The sequence below is a fragment of the Camelina sativa genome, chromosome 4 (assembly GCF_000633955.1).
Source record: "Camelina sativa cultivar DH55 chromosome 4, Cs, whole genome shotgun sequence".
NCBI classification, from domain to species: Eukaryota; Viridiplantae; Streptophyta; class Magnoliopsida; order Brassicales; family Brassicaceae; genus Camelina; species Camelina sativa.
This window is the reverse complement of record NC_025688.1, coordinates 14440439-14466188: the sequence shown is the minus strand read 5'-3', so window position 1 is coordinate 14466188 and position 25750 is coordinate 14440439. Positions and strand designations below refer to the sequence as shown.

Sequence of the window (25750 nt, the reverse complement as noted above, 5' to 3'; positions counted from 1 at the left end):
ATTTGCAGCTATTGAAGGTGAGTATTTATCGGACGAAACAGCGGGGAATCTTTCGACAATGTTCGATGTAGGAGGTGTGGTTGGAGGAATCATGGCTGGTTACATTTCAGACAGAATTGGAGCAAGAGCGATTACAGCTGCTAGTTTCATGTACTGCTCAATCCCAGCTTTGTTCTTCTACCGTAGCTACGGACATGTATCGTTATTAGCCAACGCGTCACTCATGTTCCTAACCGGGATGTTGGTAAACGGACCTTACGCTTTGATTACAACGGCCGTTTCAGCCGATCTTGGAACACATAGCTCGTTGAAAGGAAACTCGAGAGCTTTGGCTACGGTCACGGCTATAATTGACGGAACGGGATCAGTAGGCGCTGCGGTTGGACCGTTGCTAACGGGTTACATATCGTCTAGGAGTAGCTGGACCGCGGTTTTCACAATGTTGATGGGAGCTGCGTTTGTGGCTGGACTATTGTTGACGAGGCTGGTTATGGCCGAAGTAGCCGAGAAGATAGCCGAGTCTAGGCCATCGGAGGAATGTAGAACTCCCGTGGACAACGAGCAGGGTCACGTGATGGAAGTGTGATCATCAACTTATGATCGCCATTTTTTTGGTTGCGTTTTAAGTTGTGTGTAATTTTCTTAGGGGAGATCTCGGACCGGAGTTCAGGTCTGTGGGAATTTGTAAACATGTAATCTGTATTGTGATGTAAATAATTTAATATATATTACCGATCTTGATTTGATTAATTTCTCAAGAAATGAATCTCCAAAATTGCCGTGGCTCCGAGAAGGTTAACTTGGTTCTGCAAAATGGCACAAAAAATTATGCCAAAATTTATTAACAATATGTAAGTGAAAGTGATAGTAGTTCAACGGTTAACAATCTGTTAATACTAACAAATTCATTTATGTTTGCAGCCGATGAGGTGAACAAAATCATTTGTGGAATGGAACTGTTTTTTATTTACCATTAATAAATTAGTTCGTATGGACCAACCAAAAAAGAGAGAAAAGAAACTGCCATGGACCAATAATAAATTGATCCGCTACCAATTATTGTCAAATCTATAAATCAAATGGTCTAGTCTATTGATTATTTGGTCCACTTTTTGTTAGCAAATCAGAGTCAAATGGGAGATCTTTTTAATTAGTTCAAAAAATAAATTGGTACGCCACTCGGCAAAGGGTTCTCATCAAATATGTCTACGCGTGGACGTTTGAACAAACAAAGTGGAACCTATATAAATGTATATATTGATACGAACCAAAACATTAATATATTACATTGTCATCATGTCATGTGTATAAATTTTACCTTCTTTATAATATAAAATAAACATAAATTAAGGACATTAACTAATGTGGAAATCTACGTACCACTAAGATTAAGGACCACAGCTTCTGATTTCCAGTATTTTGATCGTGGTTTTTGACCACTACTTTTGGTTATTGATTTGTTTAATAATAGCATAAAACGTATAAGACTATAGTTGTATAGTGTTTTCTACATATGCATGGACCACATTTTTGAAAATCCAAAAACAATTAAATGCACACAGACACACAACCGTGTAATTGATAATGATAGGTTAGGTTATAATCAATCAAATTAAGTAATCGGATCCCACTAGAAGCTGCGTAATTATACACATGACGTACGAATTTTCTCGATTGAGAAAGCTTAATATTTTATTTGAACAATACTGTTTATACGAAGAGTTAAACTGCTTCGTTAATTAAAGCCAATTAATCCGCAAACTCTAGCGGTTTTGTGTTTTTTTTTTTGTTCCTCACATTATTTCGATAAATTGTTATTTTAATTTCTACCTATTTCTTTTGTGGTGTACTACTAATAACATTTTTTCAATATAATTTACTCATTTGAGGCTACATATTAAATTCCTACGAAAACTTGAATCATAAAACTAAAACTAACTTGTTAAAGAAATAATTTACTCGTTCGAACGAACGAGTACGACTGAATATATATAAGAGAACCACTTCGTGGAATATGACACATTGACATGGCATCAGTTTTCATATATACGAAAAGCATATCTTATCACGAGATCACCGTAGAGACGATAATTATTGGTAAAGAGTAACATAATAGCTAATTATTGGTGAAGAGTAACATAATAGCTAATGGACCTTAATTACATACATAGTGGAATAGAGAGCCATTACTTCAAGCCCACATACTTGAGCCTCAACTACACATAATATGATAAATTTGGACAGAACATTAATTCAACTACGGAACATATATTTAGGTAAACGTACTATATGTGTACGTTGTACGAAAAGGCACCTACGTAATCTCATGGTAACCGTCGCATTCGCAACCAACTACATTAGTAAGTTTTTAAATTCTACTATTTCAACATTGTAAAATCGGTTGATAGAGGAGAGGAGAGGAGAGGAGAGGAGAAAAAAAAACCATTGGTTGGGAATAAGAGGATCGAGACTGAGAGAGAGAGAGAATGAAGGCAAAGATAAACTCAGTCTTGGAGAAGAAACTTGAAGAACTCGAGTCTTTACTTGAAGTAGTCACTTTTACCGACGATGATGATCCCAATCTTCGGAAAATACAACTTGGAATTTTATTTGTGAGGACCCTTTTAACGGCTGAGATTTCGTCTCGACGGATGCATGTGGAAGGAGAAGAAGACGTTGACGAAAGGTTTCATTGCTTAGCAAAGAGGTTAACCGAAATAGAGGCTTCTATCATTAATCAATGGCCCGGTCATCATGATAATGGTTCACTGATCAAATCAGAAATGGAAACTTTGGGAACTAATGATGGCGATGAAACCGGTGCGGATTACTCGTCCGTCGGATCTTGTCTGAACGAGTCTAGTAAAGCAGAAGAGGAGGAGGAAGAAGTAGAGGCTGAGCAGTGGCCAATGTTTCAAGATGCGTCATCGGAGGAGATGGAAGAGGTTAAGTTTCCGGTGGCGGGCACGGTTAAGGAAGAGGTGATGGATAGAGAAGTGAAAGGGAATGGGCGGGTGTGTTTTAGGGCTTTGGTTTATTTCGGTTTGATTGGTTTAGTTGGTGGTATGATCAGTTTAGTTGGTTATATTGGTGATAGCAATGCTAATTTGTTTCTTACCCCTACTTAGATGACATTTTGTATCGTCTTAACTGTACTAATTGGTTGCCTTCTTTTCACTTTGATACTAGAAATTTAAAGTTCAGTTGTGCCTTCTTTTCACTTTGATACTAGAAAATTAAAGTTAACTTGTTAATCGCTATTGAATGATGTATGGTGTTTTTTGATATATAGGTGTGACGTATGATTTAGAGAAATGATTGTGGTATTAAAACAGACAAGACGATTTCTTGTATCAAACTGAACTATATAAGAGGACAAAATAAATTTTGTTATGATCCATTTTTGTTCTTACACCACAATCATAGACCTTTTGACTCAACAGGTACTATATATAGCTTATTTACTAGAGGATCATCTATTGCAACCAATCACTGACGACTAAGTGAGTGCCTTGTAGGAAGATGCTCACACATCGAACTAATCTTCAAGTAATTCCCCTTAAATGCGTGTGATATTAATTGGACAATAGACACCCAATTTTAGGGGCTGAGGCTGAGCATATTAAAAAGCTTTGATCAGAACTGACCACCCAGGGTACAATAACCCTAATTGGTTAAACGAAAACAGAGCATAATCTCGAATTTTGTTCTTAAAAGATAAGAAATATTCATAGCAAGATAAGAAGAAACGTATTCGGCTTCCTAACATATATGAGAAAAATATAAACTAAATGTAGCGTAAATCAGATATGTTGTAGACCAATGTCTCTATAATTAGAATGTTTTTGGTTGAAAATAATGTAATAAAAAAAAAGAGATAAATAAATCAGTAATAAATAAACAAAGATCACATTCACACAACACATTGTTTAGTCTTTGGTATACAGGACAAGGTGACTCTCCTCACAACCCTGACTTGAAAGGCACGCCAGTGGCTGGCAACCATGAACCGCCGGCGATAAGGCTTCCGACGGTAAACCGAGAAGCAACTGCGGTGCTCGTTATGGCGTGGAATCCTTTCCAACGGACCCGCCATCTTGTGGAAGACCCCGGCCCAAAATTTTTGTACTCTCCATAGAAAACAGTATTGAGAGCAAAATTGGATCCTCTTAACCAAGGAGACCATCCCAAGGGACTGATCGAGTTATCTATGTAGGTCTTCATGATTGTGACGCGCGAATAAGCTTGCCACGGTCGGCCTAAATAAGTCTTGTACGATCGAATCACAGGCCTCAAATCAGAAGCCGCGATTATCCTTGAGCTATGGATGGTTATGCCTGTGTTCTGGAAAGGGTCACCCCGACCTTGAGCGGTTATAATGTTGGCTTGGCCATGGAGGGGTCTTCGGACAACAATCATGCAGTTTTGAAACACAACAGCTGCATTTCCAAAGATGAAGTCGATGGTGCCTGAGATGTAACACTCTCTAAAGAACTGACGTTGTGAGTGGATGTAGAGAGTGTCTTGGAATCCATGGATACCGACTCGGTAGAAAACAGAGAGGTCAGAGGATGATCGAACCGCCACAGCTTGGCCGCGTAATGGCCCTGCCGTGTTGATGAATGTCATGTCTTTTGCTACAAACCTTTGGCCTCCAAAGCCTTCAAAAAGAGTTGAAAAAGACTTATTAGTACCATTAGAAGTCGTAAGTCGAATTTAACTAAGGTTTTAAGATTAGAGTTTGAACCGGCGGTTGCAGAGTTATAGGTGGTGTAACCGTGCTGGACGCTTCGGCCACTGGTGACGATTGTTTTTCTCTCACCGTCGCCGACGAGCATGATGTTGTGGTTATCGTTGCCAACATCGATGTTCTCTCTGTAAACACCTTTCTTCACATATATGACAAATCTTGACTTGTATCTCCTTCTTGCTGCGAAGTTTATGGCAGCTTGTATTGACCGGAAATGGCCGGACCTGTCTAGTGATACCACTAGGTGTGGCCTCGATTTCGCTAAAGAGGCTGATACGATCAAACGTCTCTCGTGTCTTGAGACCCAGCTTGGGAAGTATTCTTTGTGGTTTGCTTCACAAACCAAACAGATTGGAATTAATTTGACTGTGTTACATAAAGTCATGTTACATAATGACCTTATTTAAAAAAAAAAAAAATTACCGTCTAAGATGAAAAAGCTAGGTGTGTTTTGCAGGAAAAAAAAAAGGGTACATAACCTAAGATGTTAATTAGTATTCATAATTAATCTGATCACGTGTGAACAAAGATTACGATGAACGTAACACTTTTTAATACTTTTTGCCGAGAAAACTTATAAGCAGCAAAAGATGATTTGTGGAACAAATTGGTGTATTCGTAATTAAATGAGGAAAATCTAATTATCCAGTTGAAGTAAGTATGTAACTATAATATTTTTTCCTTTGACTAAAGTAATTATAATACTAATACAGTATAATAGAACGTACCAGTCGTATGATTATGTTGCTTCATGAGAACTCCATTGACGGCCAAGCAGTTTCCAATTAAATCTGACAAGTTCTTGTTGGAGATCGCCGGCATGACGAAATCTGAGACGTTAAGATCCTCGGATCCGGAACGGCATGTCTCGATGTTGGTCTGAGCCGTGCTGAGCCATGTTTGTGCGTCGAAGTCCGTACACTTGACATCATTTAACGCCGCCGGGTTAAGTCCCTTGAGCGTTCGGTTCAGCTGAGCCACTGTGTTTTGGAAGAGGTGTACGCAGTCTGACCAAGCGGCCTTCCTTTGGTTGTTGGTGCAGCTTGGTCCGAACTTAACAGTTTGACTGTGTGTAATCACGGCTTGGTCAAGTGCTATCTTGACAAGCATTCGTAAGAACTCGGACCGGAACCTTGGTGGTCGGTTGATGTTATTCTGTGAGCTCTTCCTGAAGTAGTAATTGCATGTCTCAGCGTGTGGAGTCTTGTTGCACCACCATGTCATGTCGCCGGAGACAGAGCCGTTATTAGAAGGAGCCGGTGGAGCCACCGGTCCGGGAGATGGCGGTGAAGCGGTAGGGGAACTCGAGGTGGGGGTTGGGGATGGTGCGGTTTCTGGTGGTGGGGTAACATTATGATCCCACGGAGGAGGAGCATCGGTTCCACCAGTGAAGCCACTATGGTGTACGGCGGAGGAGAACGGTAGAAGAAGAAATGAGGCCAAGAGGCAAATGTGAAAGATGCCTCTAAGCATTCTTTGAAGTTCTTGGCTATCAGTTTGTATGGGGAATTGGGAAATGTCATGGTGTGATGTCTTAACTAATTAAAGGGATTTTAGTTTCGTAAATTAAATTATTTTAATGAGGAATTATTCTTATTATTGAGTTTGTGTGTATGTACTTTGCAAGTGATTGTTATTGAGGGGAGAACATGATGATGTGTGTTGTCTTTGCTTGGGATTGTACTCATATGATATCATGACTCATATTCTTATATTTAGCAACATATGATTATAAAATCATATAATATGAAACACCTATATAGATGTCCATAATTGATTCCATTACATAATTATAAAAATAGTTTAGAAAAAAAATGTCAAAATGAATAAAGAGGAGGAAAAGTGACTTAAAAGGAAGAAGAAGAAGATGTGTTTTTCCAATGTTAAAGTAACCTTTCCATGTGCTTTTAGCTCAGTTTCTACTCCTGTAGTTTCAAGCATACGCAAACTCTTACAATAATCTTGGTTTATATGTTCCTAAATGATTATTTATTATACATAGTTTTATATTTATATTAAATATCTCCGGTGAGTATGTAACTTTTAGAGTTTACTTTTATGTTCCGACGTTGTCACCAGCTAGTGTCTTTGTTGACCACCTAGTGTCCGTTTTTTCTCAAAGCGTCGTGACCACCTAGTGTCTTCTTTAGGGAAGGTGTTCATATAAGCCTTGGAGTTACTGATACGGTCCGAACCGAACCAAATACTAACGTTTGAATGGTCTTGTTGAATATTTGGATTTGTTTCAAAGCCAAACAAAGCAAATAAAAATTCACCGTTACCATTATAAATACTCGATATGAGTTAATGTGAATCAAACGGCCTAGAGAAACTATCATAATGTTACAAACTTACAATGATGTTTGTATACGTTAAAAAATTACAACAATGTAAATGTCAAAACTGAAACTTTTATTGATGACATTTTGGGAGTAAATATGAAAGACTATCATCATCCATCAGGCTAAAAAAGTGTTTTCAGCTGAAACAGAGGAATCGTCGAAAAACTCTGAACGAAGTTGCATAAGTAGTCGACCAAGATAGTTGAGCCCTTCTCCTTCTCGGCCACCTCCCCAGAATAGATCGTGCGGTGAAGACTCCACAAGAACCGAACCAGCAGTTGAGAGCAGCATTGATTTCAAGTGAGGATAAGTCGAGAACTTGCATTTTAGAGCCATGTACATTACTTCTATCTTCACATCTTCCCAGTCATTCCGAACCTAAAAACAATCATTAAAGAGATCAACGAAAGAGTGAAAACTGCTTTGATGCTCGAAACTGGACAACCAACTTATATTCATACCAGTTCAGGTTTCTGTCTCAGCGTTGATCTGCCTATCAGAGCTGCCTCCTCTGGACTTCTAGCTGTTCTAATTTTCTCAACGCAGTCATGTGCCATCGGATTTTCGACCCCAACAAACTTGTTTGCCTTCAGGTTTTTGGACAAGGATTTAGAGATTATGTTATTATGAAAGAGCAAGATATTATTTCACATGGACCGTTGTGTAGTACCTGATAGTAATGCTCCACACTGGGCCAGGTCATGTAATCATCATTGTCCTCGCCACAGGGCATTCGTATTGGATGCGGAGAAAAGTTTGAGAAACTTCCATAAAGGTCCCATGTTTTGTAAAAGAATATGATACTAGATTCAAAGGGGTTAACACTGGGGTCAATCTCAACAGTTGCGTCCTCTGATGGGATAACAGGTATAAGGTCTGGTATGGGTTGAAGAAACCCGGTGACAAGCATGTCGGGGCCAACCTGTAGTTTTCAAGGATTTAAATTAACCCATAGTACTAAGAGGCTAGATTGGTTAACGTTAAGTCAAGAAGTGTAAATATTAGTATATTACCTGCTCGTAGCAAACATCCATTAGATTCAATGCTTGTGTCATCTCTACCATCCCAAGTTCACCAACAGGAGAAGGCGCATTCCTCCCACCGATAATTTTTGGGGCAACGAAAGCTACAACCTGAAAAACGAATTACATTGAGAGAAGAATAACAGTGTTACACCTTCATAAGTAGCAAGCTATAAATACAAATCTCACAGGTCGAAGATTAGATTTGGCCAAGGAACAGCATAAGATAGTAAAATGGGTACCTTGTGGATGACGCTGGATGATATAGCAGATGCAGCTAATGTTCCTCCACACTCCCATAGAATCGAGAGATACCCACGAAGATGGAAATACTCCATAACTTCTCTTGGATTCAACATGTCAAACTCCACAACTTCAACACCTTTGGAGGCAAGAAATTTCTGGAAACTCCTTCTCGCACCTCTTTGTGTAACAATTATGGTAGGCACTTCCGAGACATCCCAGAGATTGGCTTTCTCAGGAAGATCAAGACTCTGAGTCATCACAATTCGCGTAGGGGTGTGACCCTGTCCATGTCTTGCAGTCAATCGAGGATCTGCAGTTAAAAAAATTGTACAACTCTGTTGTTATTTATTCAGCTTTAGGCATCTATAAAGATTCAAGATTTGAGGTAAAAATATCTACCATCTTGGCGTACAGTGTTTCCTCCAACTATCACGGCATCACTTCTTCCTCGCAACTCAAACACTCGGGTTCTAGAGAGTTTACTACTTATCCATGCTGCATGTCCACTACTTGCTGCAATCTTACCTGTCAATACACCAAAAAAACCTTAAGCTCCCTCCAACTTCCATCTATTCTAGTACTAACATATAAAATGCAGGTTGATATAATTACCATCAAGAGTCATGGCATACTTAAGAACAGAGAATGGAACACGAGAACAAGCTCTATGAATCAAAGGAGCATTCACAAGAAGACACGCTTTCCGAGCATCCTGTAAGAATATTCACATTTAGTTACCAAAATAAAAACAATTTACTTCAAATCGAAGAGTAAAAAGATATACATTATTACCTCAAGAACTTTACTCTCAAAGTCCTCTCCAAGAACATTCACTTCAATCCCTTGGCTCCTTAGTTCACGAATCGCAGAGCCTCTTAGATGTTGTAGAGGATGCCTTATTCCAACAACAACTCGTTCAATTCCTGCCTAATCTATACAATGCATTTCTTCGACTCAAACACAACTTTATCAAATTGTTCATCATTTATCACATATCATTGGATTTATGCACAGAAGCAAAACCTGAACAAGAGCAGATACAGCAGCGTGGTCGCCGTGACAATCACCAGGCTCCATGTTTAAATAAGCCGTGGAGCCTCTACAAAACTCTCCAGCAGCTTCAACAGCCAACGCTTCAGCCGGTTTAGTGCCTTGAGCGTAGAGATATCCTTCTCCAGCGACTTTACCAGAGGAAGTAGCGATTACACATCCGAAATTAGGGTGAGGTGAAGTAAGTCCAGCTGACATTTCAGCCAAATCAGCAGCACGTCGGATAAAGGCGGCGTCTTTCGCGTGGTGATTACGACCATTGTCTCCGTTAGCTAGAGTGGCTCTGCAGATTAAGGGAGACGAACTAATTCGTAATGAAAGAGCCATAATTGGAATCAATCGGCCTAATCTGTGAAAAGAAGAGAAGGGTTTAAAGATATGCAATGTCCCAAATGTCAAAATCATGTAACTCACTCAGAGCTCTAAACAAAATCAAATCTTTCGTCTTGTTCCCTAAAGCGTAAGTAAAACCCAGAAACAAAAGATCAAAACTTTACTCGTGTTCTCTGAATCAAAACAGAAACCCGTATAAACCCTATTCTCGAAATCTATCAAATTCGCTGACCTGAGAAAAAAGGGTATAAGAAACTGAAGAAATCGAAGTCGGCGGGGAGAGAGAGAGAGNGAGAGAGAGAGAGAGAGAGAGAGAGAGAGAGAGAGAGAGAGAGAGCGAGATCCTCAAACCATTAGAGTGACATCAATCCAAATGCAGAGACTGATTCACACGAAATCACATTAGAAAATCCATTTCCTCATCTCCATAACTAAGAAAATTCAAAACAAGGGAGAAGGGACGAAGTGTTGAGAGGCTTGAGACTTCAGAGATAGAGAAAGAAAGCTGAAGCAGAGGTGTAGTCACTTGGGCTCACGACACATAAGGAAGAAGCCCACTTAGGCTCAATAGCCAAAATTCTGTTCATTTTACACATCTCCGTGAGTGCGATAAACCGAACCGATATTTTGGGTGTTTGGTTCGGTTTCAGTTATAGCAGCTGAAAAGATCGGTAGAAAAAATAAAAAGTAAAAAAAAAAACAAAATATTTCGGTTATTTCAGTTCGGTTATCGACTAACCAATTTTTTTTTTAAATCTACAAAACGGAAATTTATCCCTAAAATAATCGAACTAACCGAATAAAAAAACCCGAAAAATTTGAAATAAAACCGAAAAAGAAAAAACCAAAATTATCCCTAAATAAACCGAAAACAAGATTGTTTAATAAAATTGGTTAATTTTCTGTTTTCAATTTTTAAACTGAATTAACCAACAAATCAAAATAACTTAAATTCGGAAAGATTTTCAAAACTCATAAAAATTGAAAAAAATTGAACCGAATTCACCGAAATAACCGAAGTCTCAGGGCTAGATAGAGTGATCAAAGATGAGAGATCGACGATGAGGGATGCAAATCGATTACGTTGGATCGAAGATTAGGGATAAGTAAGATGCGTGAGAGAGAGTTTGGTTTTGTTAATCTCGGGTTACACATTCATTTGAGATTATTATCGGTTTGATATGGTTTTATGTTTTAACTTTAATCGATTAATTTGTGGTGGTTTGGTTTTTGTGAACTCATCGGTTCAGTCATAGTTCTTTTTAACCAAACTCATTAAAATCATCAACCTTTTTGGTCTGTTAACTCATTAAAACCAAATTCATAACTCAATAAGTTCTTGGTTTGGGTTTGGTTGAGTTGACTCCCAAATTTGGAACTATTTTGACATATCTAAACATTGGAATGGATTATTAACGCAAAAATTGTAAACAAACCCTTCAAGTAGTCCTGGGCGTTCGGTTTAAACGGTTTATTTGGGTGGGGTTATTCGGTTTTGCAAAAGTTCGGTTTCTAAAAAATCTCACCGAATAGAGCCAAAATAAATTTCGGTTCGGGTCGGTTATCGACAAAAATTTATGTTCCGAAGATGAACCGGATTTTATCTTATTCAGTTTATTCGGTTTTTTGTTAGGTTTACTTCTTATACCAAAAAATATTTGCATGGCAAAAACCCAATTACAACAACCCAATTGACAAAATTAAAAGGCCAAACCTAATAAAATCCCAAGCCCAAACCAAATTACACTAACAAAGCCCAAATCCATCTAAATCTAGGGTTTTTTTTTGTTAGCAACCAGCGATCGTTTCTAGCTGGTTCCGCCGTGTGAACTGCCGTAAGTCTGTGCTTTCAAGTTCTTCACTCTCTGTCTCATTGTTATCGTCAGAAGCCATCTACAAAACTCAGCAATTTTATCATTAGATCAAGGTAAACAGATGCAGAAATAAACAAAACAAAACGAATCTAATTAGGATTAAGATTTGAACTAATACATCCGCAAAAATCCAGAAGAATAAAGAAAAGAGATAAAAAACAGAAGAAGAACAACAAAGCAATCGACTTGAACAAAGTTAGGGCCAGGTTTTGACTTTGAAAGAAGAAGAAAAAAGAACAGCTTACCAGTAGGAAATTAGCCATTAGAGTTTAACGAAGTCAGACAAAAGGGATTCTTCTTATGAGTGTGATTGACAACAAGAGACGAGTTGTAGAAGATGATGATGGATGAGATACGTAATGATGATGATTAGTGATTGAGTCTTCTCGGATTCAAAGGCTTAGCTTTCACCATTTTTTCGTAGAGAGAACTCTTTGCTCGGTAAAGAAGCAGCCGCAGGAAGAAAAAATGAAGGAGATTAAGGTTAATGAAAATTTAATCCTATATATATTTCGGTTTATGTAAAACCAATCGGTTATGCTTTGCCGAACCGAACCGAACCATTAACCGAATTCTCAAATTAATTTTGCCGATCGGTTTCTCTCTCTTTACAAATCGGGCGCCGATAACCGAAACAATCGGTTTGTCCGGTTTGGTTTAATCGGATTCTGCCGATTGCCCAGGACTACCTTCAAGACTCTAAGAATATCATCAAACCATAAGCAACATATGAAGTCCGATTTCGGCTTTGAAAATGGTGGAGACGTTACACTTATAATTTGTTAATGACACTCACACTAGCATGGATCATTTTATTATAATGCATTATTATTTTGAGTTTTATATTGAATAATAATAAATTTAACGACTAGTGATAAAGTCATAAAGGTATCTGTACTCATTAGGTCTATGAGATCACATTTGCTCCTACATAACATATTGCTAAGGCACTGGTCTTCTAGGGCAATTATACAGGCAGTAGCACTTCATGTCTCCTTTTGCGCTTACTTTCTCGCAAATACCAACTCCTTTCCACGTCTTAGTACAAACAGATTTACATTCTTCGATAGAACATGTCAAGTCTTTATTTGAAAAGATTTTATAACAATATGTTGTGTCATTCAGTGACGCTCCTATTACTGTAACATACAAAATATAGAATCTCAATATTCTGTTTTTATAAATCAAATATATTATCTTTGCTTCATTGATTATGTTTTTAAAAATGTATACGAGTTAGATTTTAAGTTTTAACTCAATACTAATAGGCAATGCATGAAGTGGTCACTATTATATAAAGGACATGAGCCAATTTATTTATTGTCAACTATTTTGAGTTGGAAATTCATATTCCTAATATAGTATCATAGTTAGAACTTAGAAGACAAATTGCCCTTTAGCTAACACATTAAAAATGTATTAATCACCTCACTTATCTCTCTATAACATAAAGTGGAGAATGTTAGGTGAAAAAACGGAAATAATCTTTTATTTTGGTATCGATATGACAGAAAAGAAGTAAAATCAATATACAGAATTTAGACTAAAAATAATAATTTTGATACATATTTTATATGAGAAAATTTAATTGATATGTTAATCAAATAATATGGTAATCATAATCAGTTTCTTTTATAATGATTATAAATATAATAGAATAATTATGAATGTTTATACAAACCTTGCACAAGAAGGATGTAGATACAGTACTTAGTATGGTTAACAAGAATTGAAAATGTTTCTTCATCTAGATACCATAAATGAATTGGAGTTGTTTTAAAATTTACAAAGAACGATTTACTTATATATATAGCTATATCTATTCAACAGTCATGGGTATCTAATTCAATCCAATTTAATAAATCTTTTCATTTAAAGAGATCTTGTTTTAAATTACTCCAGATTTTATTTCGATTAAAGATTATTTTATTTTTTAAAAGTTTTCCAATTAATAGTATAAATGTGAAAAAAATTTGGAGTAATATATACTAGCATAATTGCAGCAGTTTTATAAAATAAATCCTCAAATTAGATTTATTTACCGGCATACCATCACATTTATTGTTAAAACCATTATTAATATATTTAATTCATGATTCTATTTAAGATTATAAAAAACAATTAAAGGCAATATTTGTTTAAAATTTAAATTTGATTCTCTTTTCATCTTTTACTTGCTATCTGAAAACTGATCTTGTGATTCCTCCCCGTTAGCTTAGGATCTTTATCATTTCTGTAATATCCATCTAATATATGATTATTCTGTATTAAGCTCAACACCCTAATACCATCTGAGATTCTATCCTATTTCCCTCTATCAAAGACCAACCATCCACACCTTCTACTACTCGCCCCTGAAAGTTCAATCTTGTCCTCAAGATAAAGTGACAAACGATGTTTGTTATGTAGCAGTGAGGCTAAGACTTCCATTTATTCTCACTATCTAGCTTTTTTAACTTCCTCATGGGTTCTGCAATTCCATGGAACTGACTCATACTAAGTCGTTCATAAGTCTTTTAAGTGCTCTCACTATATCTTCTTGTCATAACAATCCTTGTTTCGGCAAACAAGACCAGCCTTGCACTTCTAAACCATGACTTACGACTAGCCCCATTTTTTTCTTATACTCAAGAAAATAAGTTCCTAACCAACTTACTTGAACTTTCACAAACCACGTCCCACCTGGATCCCACACACAACCAATCCAAGACGAACTACTTTGTTTCTCACTTGTACTAACTTCCACCAATATTTGATTAACATCATCAGCTTTTGCGAGCAACATAGTGTAATCATGAAAAAGTAAAGTACCTTGACCTTCCTTTGACTTTATTGATATGTCCGAATTCTTGTAGATCGCAACCTGGCCCAGATCCATCCCACACATACAACTCAAAATGAGGAGCGAATTCCTCATGATAACATGACCCATTTCCCAGGCATCTATATGAACCCCACGAAAACACAGAACATTCCAACTGTGGAGCAACGAATCTGTCCTTATCTACGCCATCACTTGTTCCTTGGAACCCAACCTGTACTACTCTCATGTAGTCATGTTCCAACTCCTTAGCAGCTTTAGTAAACTCATTTGAAGTTCTCAGATCTTCCAACACAATCTGATCATCATGACTACGATAGGTAATATGATCATGTGGTTGAAAAGCATAACTAACGAGATGAGTCCCTCGCTTCACGCCTTGGTCAACAATTGATTCTTTTCCTAGTCGGAGACGACTAATATCTTTACAAACTCTGAAACTTGGAGAATTGAGAAACATACCATATCTTTGACAAGCTTGCACCAAATCAGGTCGTGGTTTATACTTGGTGGAAATCTTTATGTCTTCGTTTGACTGGGATTCTTCTCACTCCCAAATTTTTTCTTGCCCGCAAAGTATACGACAACTTGCATCCATGAGAAATTTTGCTCACCGCATTCTGATTCCAAGGGTTCACAAGCTCATCACTTATCAGTTATTACATATCATTGGAATTATACTCATCAAAAGCAAAACCTGAACAAGAGCAGATAAAGCAGCATGGTCGCCATGACAATCACCAGGCTCCATGTTTAAATAAGCCGTGGAGCCTCTACAAAACTCTCCAACAGCTTCAACGGCCAACGCTTCTCCCGGTTTAGTGCCTTGAGCGTAGAGATATCCTTCTCCATCTACTTTACCAGAGGAAGTAGTGATTACACAGCCAAAATTAGGGTGAGGTGAAGTAAGTGCAGCTGACATTTCAGCCCGTTTGGATTTGTTAATATCGGTTTACACACATTCAGTTGAGATTATTTTCGGTTTGGTATGGTTTTAAGTTTTAACTTTTAACAATTGATTAATTTGTGCTGCTTTGGTTTTGTGAACTCATCAGTCATCAGTTCTTTTTAACCAAACTCATTAAAATCATCAACCTTTCTTGTTCCGTTAACTCATTAAAACCCAAATTCCTAACTCAATACGTTCATGGTTTAGGTTTGGTTGAGTTGACTCACAAATGTGGAACTATTTTGACATCTCTACTCTAGACATTGGAATGGAATAAGGCAAGAGTTGTAAACAAAACCCTTCAAGACTCTAAGAATATCATAAAACCATAAGCAACATATGAAGTCCGATTTCGGCTTTAAAAATGATGGAGACGTTACACTTATAATTTGTTAACGACACTCACACTAGCATCAGCATGGATCTTTTTATTATAATGCATTACTATTTGAGTTTTATTTTAAATAATAATATATTTAACCACAGTTATTCCTATATAACATATTTCTCAGGCATTGGTCTTATATATGCAGTAGCACTTCATGTCTCCTTTTGCGCTTACTTTCTCGCAAAGACCGACTGATCCTTTCCACGTTTTGGTACACATAGTATTACATTTTTCGAGCGAGCATGTCAATTTTTTATTTGAATATGTTGTGTCATTTGGTGACGCTCCTATTACTGTAACATATAAAACATAAAATCTTAAATTCTCAATATTATTTTTTATAAATCAAATATATTATCTTTGCTTGAGTGATTATGTTTAAAAAAATGTATACTAGTAGCTAGTTAGATTATAAGTTTTAAACTCAATACTAATAGGCAATGCATGAAGTGGTCAATATACTTTTATACTAGTTATATATTTTCGCATATAGTTGATGTAAGATTTTCATACACTCTCTTTCGAGATAATAGCACTTTTAGCTATTAATATGGAAAAAACCCATCAACTCTCTCTCCCTAACACGAATACCATATTGAAGTGATTTTACTATTATTAAAGGACATAAGCCAATTTATTTATTGTCAACAATTTTGAGTTGAAAATCCATATTCCTAACATAATATCATAGTTCGAAGACAAGTTTCCCTTTAATCAGCTAACACATAAAAAAGTATTAGTCACCTCGCTTATTAGTGAAAAAACTGAAATTTCTTTAGTTTTGGTATCGATTTGACAGAAAAGAAGTAAATCAGTATCATAGAATTTTATACTAAAAATAATAACTTTGATACATATTTTATATGAGATAATTTAATTGATAATTTTGATACATATTATATATGAGATAATTTAATTGATATTTTAAACAAAAACATGATAATCATAATCAATTTCTTTTATAATGATTATATATAATAAATTTATTTTGAATGTTTATACAAACCTTGCACAAGAAGGATGTAGATAGTTAGTACGGTCAAGAAGACTTGAAAAAGTTTCTTCATCTTCGACACTATAAATGAATTGGAGTTGTTTAAAATTTTACAAAGAACATGTTACTTTTATATATAGTTTTATTTTTTATCTATTCAACAATCATGGATATCTAATTCAACCAAATTTAATTTAAAGAGATCTTGTTTCAAATAATCCAGATTTTATTCTGATTTAAAAAGATAAGAAAAACAAAAAAAGTAAAAAAGTGCAGATTTAGTTATCTGAAGGGTTTTCCCTAGTCCCATGTCATCAGCTGAGTATTCCACCACCTTTACCTTTTGTATGACCACAGTCACTTAATCCTTTCCTCTGATGTAGATATAAAATAGTTATGTTGTTTTAAATTAATCCAGATTTTTTCACATATATATACTAATTAGGAAAATTTTAAAAAATAAATAACCTTTTTTGAATAAACAAAAAATAAATAATCTTTAAAATGTAAAATATTACATATGATGCTATATTGATATTATTGTATTGAAAAGAGCAAAAAAATATCCAGTTAGAGAAAAATAGTCAATTTACTTATGCGTGCATTAATTTTTTAGTTATTATATTTGAAAGATTTGGATAAGATTAAAATTTATATTCTTCTATCATCTTTGTTGGATTTTATGTTTTAAGTATTTTGAATTATCATACATATACATATAATTAATAAAAATATTTTAATTTTCTGCATATATTGTTATTCAAATTTTTGTAAACAAAATTATATTACACAAAATAGATGAGCGAAACAAAATGTCTTCAATGTTCCACATTGGTTTAAAATTTGGCCAACGCTTGCGAGTCTACTCAAAACATGACTAAAAGGATTTCAGATCTGGGTGAGCAAACAGCTTGATTTATCAGGCGTTCAAAAACATTTTTTTTAGTTCTTTAGTTGAACTAATAATTTTATCGAATATAAAAAATATTTTAAAATTTATAAAATATTATGAATGTTTAAATTATAAAAATATATAATAACATCTAAACACTAGAAAAATTAAAATATTATTAACTGTTAAGACTTTTCAAATTTTAGGTCCACCATAACTGTGCCAATATTATACAATGCTAAAGCATTGGTTTTTCAGGGCAAAGGTATATGCAATAACATTTCATGTCTCCTTTTGTATTTACTTGCTCACAAATACCGGTTCCTTTCCACGTTCTTGTACACACAGATTTACATTCTTCAATAGGACATGTCCCTTGTTTATTTGAAAAAATCTTATGACAATGTGTCATCGCATTCAGTGATGCTCCTTTCCCTGTAATATAAAAACCATAGAATCTTAGTATTTATGTACATTTAAAAATAATATAATTTGATTCATTAACTATTCTTAAATGAAAAGTATAGTTAGATTAAGCACTTACAACTCATAAGTGATTAACAATAAGTGGATTGACTACTGTTTTTATGAGTTATTTTACATTTTTTTTGATATGCGATTACATCATATTTTTTACCCATAAATTTCGACATATTCCATCATGTGTTTCCAGCGAGATTATGTAATATATTTTACATAAGATAGTTTCGTACTATTAAGATATAATATGATATTTGTAATTGATTCTAAATAATTATACAAATGTACCTTGCACAAGAAGGATGTAAATAGTGAGAATGGCAAACAAGACTTGAAAGAATTTCTTCATCTGTGATAATACAGGACTTGAAATATAATGAGATGTTCTAAAATTTGCAAAGAACATGTATACATATAAATATATATAGTTGTATGTATTCAATATTCGTATCATATTCAACCAAAATTGATTCAATTCCATTTGAAATGATTTTATTAATATCAATATTATTCCAAATTTATTTCTGATTTAATAGGATATTGTTTTACACTAATCCAGATTCTTTGCTCATTCTGTATTTAAAAACCTTTGATTTTTTTCTCCATTATTGTAAAACACTAGAAAATGATTGGCCATGAATTTAATACCGTATCTTGTTCCAGTTTATTGTACTTTCATAAATTATTTTATTTATTGTATATCTCTTATTCTTAACTTATTTAAGTTTAATTACTTTCAATGATTATTATCCATCTACAATATTTTAAAAATTTTAGCGAAAGTTTTTTTTTTTTTGTGGTCATTTTTTTGTGTTTTGTTTATCTTTGTGTCATGTTCTTTTAAGGGTCGTGCGGCTTTTACCGGTGAGGCGGCAACATATATGATACGAAAAAAATATTTAGTGTAAAACACTATAAATTGATTGGCCATTCTGTTTAACTTAATAATATATAAGGGCGAAGAATGGGCAATAGTCATTGATTCAAAAGAAAATGTTCATATGTTGTGTCGTTATTATTTCTGATAAAATTGGAATCATGATATATAATGACTATGTTGGTTAAAAAATCATGTTTGATCTTAAGTCGTAAAACACTCGAAATTTAAACAAATTCCATTTTTAATAGAGTTTTTCTTTTTAATAAAAAAAATTAAAGGGGAAGTAAAATTTACCATAATATATAAACAAATTTGAAAGTGTATCAGAGCTCTGAATGTGACAAGCCGCTGTGAAAGGATCTCAGAGTTCTGATATGATGATGTGACATAAAGTGCTGATGTGGAGAAGGATTGTGGGACGCGATGACAAGATGCGTGATAAGGAAGAAAGAAGAGATCAAGATATACTCGAATATATTTAAAATATATTTGATTAGAGAAGATAAGGAGAGAAATATTCTTGGGATAAAGAATATTTCCTTTTTGTTAGGATGCACAAAGATTTAGGTTAGAGATTGTTTGTGTGGGCATAAATAGACTAGGGCTAGCCGCAAAAAGAACTAGTACTCGTGGGATAAAAGTTGTGAGATTTGTAACCTTCAAACAATCATAAAAAGCTTAGAAGATGAGTATGTTTAACTCTTTTAGATTTACACATGGTTTTGTGTTAGATAAATATGAGAGTGAGCTTAATTTCTAGTCTTGTAAGAAACGAAAGTTTTATATAAAATTGAATAAAAGTGTTTGCTTGCCATGCCACGTTCGAAGTGGTTTATTCGTGTGTTGTTCTCTATACCTTAACAAAATTTTCTCACATAAAATTATTTTGACTATATTAATATAAACCTATTGACATTCTACAAACTCATAAACACATCGTGCAATTTAATTATGATCCATCTTCACTATAAATCTTTTGTTTGTCAAATGGGAAGATAATTCTGAGATTAAAAAAGGAAAGAAAAAAAAAGTTCTGAGAAAATAAGCGGCGGAGATGACGTTATATGGTTGCGATGGTCCAGTAGAAACATGTGAATATATGTGAGAGGATTTAAAGACAGGTTGATGAGTAGTTTTTCTAATATAGAAGGGTATAATAGTAGTTGAAATATTCTAATAGAGTGAGATCTACACTCAAAAACGCAACACCGTCCCAAACTTCAACGAATGTGTCGGCGTCAACGACTCACTTTAACGTGAATGGTAATTTAAGATCAACGTAAATTGTTCTTCAACCACTAGAAATGTCAGCTAAAACGCAGTTTTAGATCGCTGGACGCTAAAATATCAAACGACATAACAAAAATCAAAAGTTTATATATCCAGAAAAACTAAGGATTTGCACGAAACAATTCAAGAATCAAGATTCCCTCAAGCTTCCACATATATTCGTAGCTCAAATTACATAATTAAGAAACAAAGAAAAAAAGTAGTAATTTATTTAGTATTTTTGAGCAAAGGCATTGATCAAGGCTAAGGCGTTGCTAGTTCCTCTACCCAAATTCACGATCCTGGACCGGACCGAGTTCTTGATCCGGCCATCCATGATTCGACCCGCGAACCCATCGGAGCAAGTGTTGGCATTAGTCAAAGCAGCGCTGGTCCAAGTCTGAGCATTGCTCATGTGGAACCAGAACTGGTCACGACCTTTAGCACTACCACACATCTTCATTTCTTGGATCGACTTGGTCAAACGGTCAACGGTGTCATTGATCTCCTCAAGGCAGTCCCTAATGGCTTGAACCTCTCGTTTCTTGAGACCCTTGAAACGGGCCAAGCGGGAGACGAAGAGCTTTGTGGATTGGGCCTGGCTCACGGTCACGGTGAGTGCGGTTTCAGCTAGACGTCGAGGGCTTGTTTGTATGGAGTTGGCGTAAACGGAGAGAGAGTTGACGCATACGGTTGGGTATGTGGTGGCTTTGCAAGAGGATTGTACGAAGTTTATTGCGCGTTTCGAAGCTCCTGCGGCTACGGGGGCTGAGGACGCGGTGAGCATTGTCGTGGATAAGAGGGTTAGAAAGAGAGCGTGGAATATTTGTTTTGCCATTGTGTTTGAAGTGTTTTTGATTTAGATAATTTGATTGTGGAGAAGTAAGGGAGTTGGTTTTGAGATTTTATAGAGGTTTATTAGTTCGTACTCTTTGGTGTACGTTTGGTTTTTCGTAGGGTTTATAATATTAGTATAATTAATAGGCTTGACCTTGACTCTTGGTTCGGTTATTTTTTTCCAACTGGGGTCGATTATTAGTTGGAATTAACCAGAATATGTACTATGGCAATTATATTTATATATTTTCTCAGTACCAAAAGTAACATGCGAATGAACAAAACAATTTATAGGCCTTTCCGTAAAATTTCATCAGAATGGACTTGTCGTGTGAACATAGTTTTATATTTTGTATTGTTGTTTGTTATTGTAAATATATGAATAACATTATCATCATTAGTCACAAATATGTAAGGATGATGGGATCCCATGTAAGGCGATATATTAATGGTACTATCACGCAAAGTACGTTTATCTTTCTCCTTTACTTCAATATATCAAAGTATTTTATATTCATTAGGCAACTAACAAGAAAGAGAGAAATTGGATTGGGCGACTAATAATATACTAATACATAAGAAATGGAGAGTGGATTTGAACCTGAACATTCTAATTGCAACAATAGGGTACAATTCTAATTAGTCTGGTCCACGTCCAAATAGATGCTATGTAACCAAATTAGACGACTAATGTATCCATTATTCACAAAAAGATGCACAAATTAAATTATAAAATAACATAGAATCATAGAGGCGATGTTAACAAATTCACATATAAGAATAATGTTCATTTGGCGACTAATTAAATGTATCTCATTATTACTATACAATCTTTTTTTAAGGTAAACTACATAAGATAACTATTGCTTCGGGTGGGCTCTCACAAAGACTGTCGGCCAAAGATATGAACTTCTTCAAAATTTGTTAAATATACACACACTATACATATACCAAATTAAATAAACTAAGTTTGGGAGCTGGGACTTGGTTTCACATGCACTTATCTGATATCTCAGTGCTCTTTTTTCAAAATTTTAAAGAGTTTCACACTTACCCATTTTTTGGTCAACTCACACTTCCTTTCAATCCTCTTTCAATTAAGATCTTTCACACTTGTCTCAATACTCTCTTTCAATTGTCAAAATTTTGGAGTTTCACATTCCGTTTAAAAATTGGAAGAATGTTTTTTCATGGTATTAGCAATTTAACGTTGCTTTATTAAACAAACGTCTCTTAAAATTTCTTGGTTCGCTTTTCGTACCAAAGGCACGTCAAAATTAGGAGAAGACAACGATAGTTATATGCACGTGATGCGTCAATTGTGATCCATAAGTTTTTTAGGTCACGAAATTACCATACGGCCGACATATATCACTTTGTTGTTGATATATAAAAAACTCAACTCTTAACATTATACTCGACATTAACCACGAGATGGTGGGTTAGTGGTTCTAGCCATAGTGGAAGAGCCGCCTTGTTGGTCTAAGTCAGGGATCAATTCTTTCAAAGCGCAGAATTGTTTAGCTTTATCCTGAAACCATTGCGACTCTATCCATTGAATACCCTTCCCTCAGAGATTAGTGAGAGGAAAATAACATTGTTTTATATGAGTGTGATGCGTAAATGCGATCCATAAAGTTCTGGGGTTACTAACTTCCATACTGCCCATACCATACCCGGCTATATAGATTCGAAACTGATATATCAAAAACTCAATTCTTATCTTATCTATCTCATTTTTTTTTATATTCAGTCGACAACAAAATAAATATCACTTTAGTACCCTTTTTCTGCATAAATATTGTGTTTTTTCATATTTGACATAACTCGAACGGTACATATGGAGGCCACTGCCACATGTTCACGTGGTCGTGAGTATTGATCGCATTATTTTATTTTTATGTTTTTGGACTAGGAAGTTTGATCGCATTATTTATCACATGCATGTCAAATTGTCAATGTTAAACTAGGTAATTACATACGTCATGTAGGAAGTAGAATAAATTCATTTTAAACTTTGTAGAGAATAAAAGCTAATCTCTTAGAGAAAATTAGCTATTAATAGGGGACTACATCTTTTTTTTTGGTACGGTTTAGGCATCAGATAACTTCATACCGACCATGCCAATAATTTCTAGGATTTAAGTTTGGATGTGAAAGGTAGTTGAAGCTTTGAGCTTTAGCTCGGATTTTTGTTGGNAATCAAATTCCTTTTTTTTTTTTTTTTTTTTTTTTTTTTTTTTTTTTTGGGTATGATAATTAGACAGACAATGACTTCAATTTTATCGAATCTCCTTGGTCGCCACATTTTACTCAAGTCCTTGTCTTAAAATCGTGGCATATATTTTCCTCACATATAGTCCTCCTTATGATTATCGAGGGTGGGTCTACTCTCATTCACTTTCTTCTTAGCATGTGAAAACTCACATTCATCAAATTTCTATTCCAAGCCATGATCCACTTGCTATGGAAACATTTTCAAGCTTCATGTTGCACCCTCTCGATCCGCTACAACTCTTCCTTGTAAATAAACTGCTTGGCACGACGCAAACACGACCCATTTCCTACTCATTCGTATCACCGCCAAAACATCGAGAATACTCTAGTTTCACAACTTTGAAACGTTTGCTATCATAAACACAAATCAATCCCACTAATATATTCTGAATATAACCATTCCCCTTTGTATGAAGAAATCATTTGTACCAAACATTTTTGGAGTTGTTATTAACTGTATAAAGGTATTAAAAAAAATGAAGAGCGGGCCGAACAGAACAGGTTTAGCATGTTTGGACAGGCCTAGATTCAAAAAACCAAACAAAACAATTTTGGTCCGGCAACAAAACGACAGCGTTTCAGAACATTGGAGAAAAAAAATGAAAACATTGAAATAAAAACCCTAGATAATAAAGGTCTTCTCTTCTCTCTCAACGCCCCTCCGCAGCAGTTGCAGATTAAACTGAACGGCGAAAAACAAAATCCTCTCCGGCCAAAACGGTAAAATTTCATAGTTCTTCTACTTCATCTTTCTATCTATCTGAATCCGTTCACAGAACATAAGATGTTGGGAGATTTGTTTTAGTTCTGTGTTGATTGAATCTGTTACTTATATATATATATATATATATATATATATCTGTGGGTTCTGCAGAGTGATTGTAACAAAAACATGGCGTATCAAGCGATGAAACCCACGAAAGCTGGTTTGGAGGAACCCCTCGAGCAGGTTCATAAGATCAGAATCACTCTCTCTTCCAAGAATGTCAAGAACTTGGAGAAAGGTTTCATCTTTTTCGCTTCCTTATGCATCCTTTGAGCTGTCTCTAGTCCTAGAGAATTTTGAGTTTTGGTATATAGATTCGTTTTTTTGGTTCAGTGTTTAGAAATGTAGATAAATCGATCCCAAAATGTTGCAAGATTCAAAGAGCTTTAAGAGGATCTAATACTGAATAGTCTCTCTGATGCATTTGTTTGATTGAATTAGTCTCTGTTGCGTTTGTTTGATTAGTGTGCACTGACTTGGTCCGTGGAGCTAAGGACAAGAGACTTAGAGTTAAGGGACCAGTGAGAATGCCCACTAAGGTTCTTAAGATCACCACCAGAAAGGCACCTTGTGGTGAAGGTAAACAAACTCTCACATCATGACCTGACCTCTACTGCTACATGATTGGCTTGATGATAGCTGGTCTTAGCTCTTAGGGAAATGCTATAGAGCTATTTGCCGTTTTCTAATTTTTGAAAATCTTGGAACTGATTCATGGTGGGTTTTTGTATCAGGAACCAACACTTGGGACAGGTTTGAACTTAGGGTTCACAAGAGGGTGATAGACCTCTTCAGCTCCCCTGACGTGGTTAAGCAAATCACTTCGATCACAATTGAACCTGGTGTCGAGGTCGAGGTCACTATTGCTGACTCTTAGACGATTACTTGTTCTAAAAACCGCTTCAAGAAAGAATGTATCTCGTCGTTTCTGGTCCTACATTTTTGTTTCTGGTTAGCGCAACCATATGTCTTGGCTTTTGATAGTTCTGAGGTGGTTTTGTCAATCATATTATTTTCATCTATTAAGAGACCTTAATGAACCATTTCAAGATCTTGATTTCATACATAATTTCGTTTTGTTACATTAAAGAGTAAAGATTATCTTCAATGAGGTAAACGGAAGTAGAACTAAGATTGTTTTGAGTTGAAGGTTTGTTGACAATGTACTGCGCAAATAGATTTTGAGTCGTACAAGATCACAACACGCTATTTTGTTATCCTTCTTCTACTACAGGACATGATAATTGCTACACCGTTTAGGAGTTTCCTCCTCAAGAGTGTCAATATGATCAGCACTGAACACCTATCTACAGGAAAGAATCAACTGAAGTAGATAGATATATGATGGTAGTATAAAGAACCAGATATAAGACTGTTAATTTTAAGTAGCAGTAGGATTAGATCTTTATTTTACCTTCACTTGGTTCTGGATTCAGCTGGCCACTCTACATCACAGAGTGACCACTCACAGTTTCATACATTTTTTTGGTTATTATCTATGATTGGTGGATTAAAACAAGGAACTACAAGCTTCACCTATCGAAATGAGGTCATGTTCGTTTCTTCATTTAGATTCAACA

General features: G+C 35.4%; 6 protein-coding genes and 2 long non-coding RNA genes across 9 annotated transcripts in view; 3 read left to right on the top strand and 5 right to left on the bottom strand.

Moving 5' to 3' along the window:
- Window positions 1-750, top strand: part of LOC104780541 (putative glycerol-3-phosphate transporter 1) — a 12822-nt gene extending 12072 nt beyond the window's left edge. The window contains exon 5 of the mRNA XM_019244654.1: window positions 526-750. Within this exon, the coding sequence (XP_019100199.1) occupies window positions 526-586 (61 nt within the window). The 3' untranslated portion in view covers window positions 587-750. The remainder of the gene's footprint in view (window positions 1-525) is intronic.
- LOC104783872 lies at window positions 2427-3128 on the top strand. Its single transcript, XM_010508975.1, has one exon. It carries the CDS (start codon window positions 2487-2489, stop codon window positions 3126-3128), a length of 642 nt encoding a protein of 213 aa, XP_010507277.1. The 5' UTR covers window positions 2427-2486.
- LOC104780540 (probable pectinesterase/pectinesterase inhibitor 33) lies at window positions 3804-6243 on the bottom strand. Its single transcript, XM_010505038.1, has 3 exons — window positions 5479-6243; window positions 4748-5083; window positions 3804-4661 (listed from the first exon to the last, which is right to left on the bottom strand). The coding sequence occupies exons 1-3, from the start codon at window positions 6221-6223 to the stop codon at window positions 3964-3966; spliced, it is 1779 nt and encodes a 592-aa protein (XP_010503340.1). The 5' UTR covers window positions 6224-6243; the 3' UTR covers window positions 3804-3963.
- On the bottom strand, window positions 7013-10238 carry LOC104780538 (riboflavin biosynthesis protein PYRR, chloroplastic). 2 transcript variants are annotated; one of them, XM_010505037.2, is made up of 10 exons: window positions 9976-10238; window positions 9384-9759; window positions 9153-9287; window positions 8973-9072; window positions 8760-8885; window positions 8357-8670; window positions 8106-8225; window positions 7763-8014; window positions 7554-7679; window positions 7013-7470 (listed from the first exon to the last, which is right to left on the bottom strand). In XM_010505037.2, exons 2-10 carry the CDS (start codon window positions 9735-9737, stop codon window positions 7210-7212), a joined length of 1788 nt encoding a protein of 595 aa, XP_010503339.1. In that variant the 5' UTR covers window positions 9738-9759; window positions 9976-10238; the 3' UTR covers window positions 7013-7209. The 2 variants fall into 2 exon arrangements, with proteins under 2 accessions (XP_010503339.1, XP_019100198.1); XM_019244653.1 differs by having other exon boundaries at window positions 9384-10238.
- LOC104780537 lies at window positions 11329-12080 on the bottom strand. Its single transcript, XR_766772.2, has 2 exons — window positions 11863-12080; window positions 11329-11636 (listed from the first exon to the last, which is right to left on the bottom strand). It is a non-coding gene; the product is annotated as an uncharacterized LOC104780537 (long non-coding RNA).
- On the bottom strand, window positions 15722-16914 carry LOC109132579. Its single transcript, XR_002037605.1, has 2 exons — window positions 16782-16914; window positions 15722-16068 (listed from the first exon to the last, which is right to left on the bottom strand). It is a non-coding gene; the product is annotated as an uncharacterized LOC109132579 (long non-coding RNA).
- On the bottom strand, window positions 20378-21197 carry LOC104780536 (21 kDa protein-like). The gene has a single exon (XM_010505036.2). It carries the CDS (start codon window positions 21126-21128, stop codon window positions 20523-20525), a length of 606 nt encoding a protein of 201 aa, XP_010503338.1. The 5' UTR covers window positions 21129-21197; the 3' UTR covers window positions 20378-20522.
- On the top strand, window positions 24013-25252 carry LOC104780535 (40S ribosomal protein S20-2-like). The gene is made up of 4 exons (XM_010505035.1): window positions 24013-24124; window positions 24279-24408; window positions 24636-24749; window positions 24905-25252. The coding sequence occupies exons 2-4, from the start codon at window positions 24297-24299 to the stop codon at window positions 25045-25047; spliced, it is 369 nt and encodes a 122-aa protein (XP_010503337.1). The 5' UTR covers window positions 24013-24124; window positions 24279-24296; the 3' UTR covers window positions 25048-25252.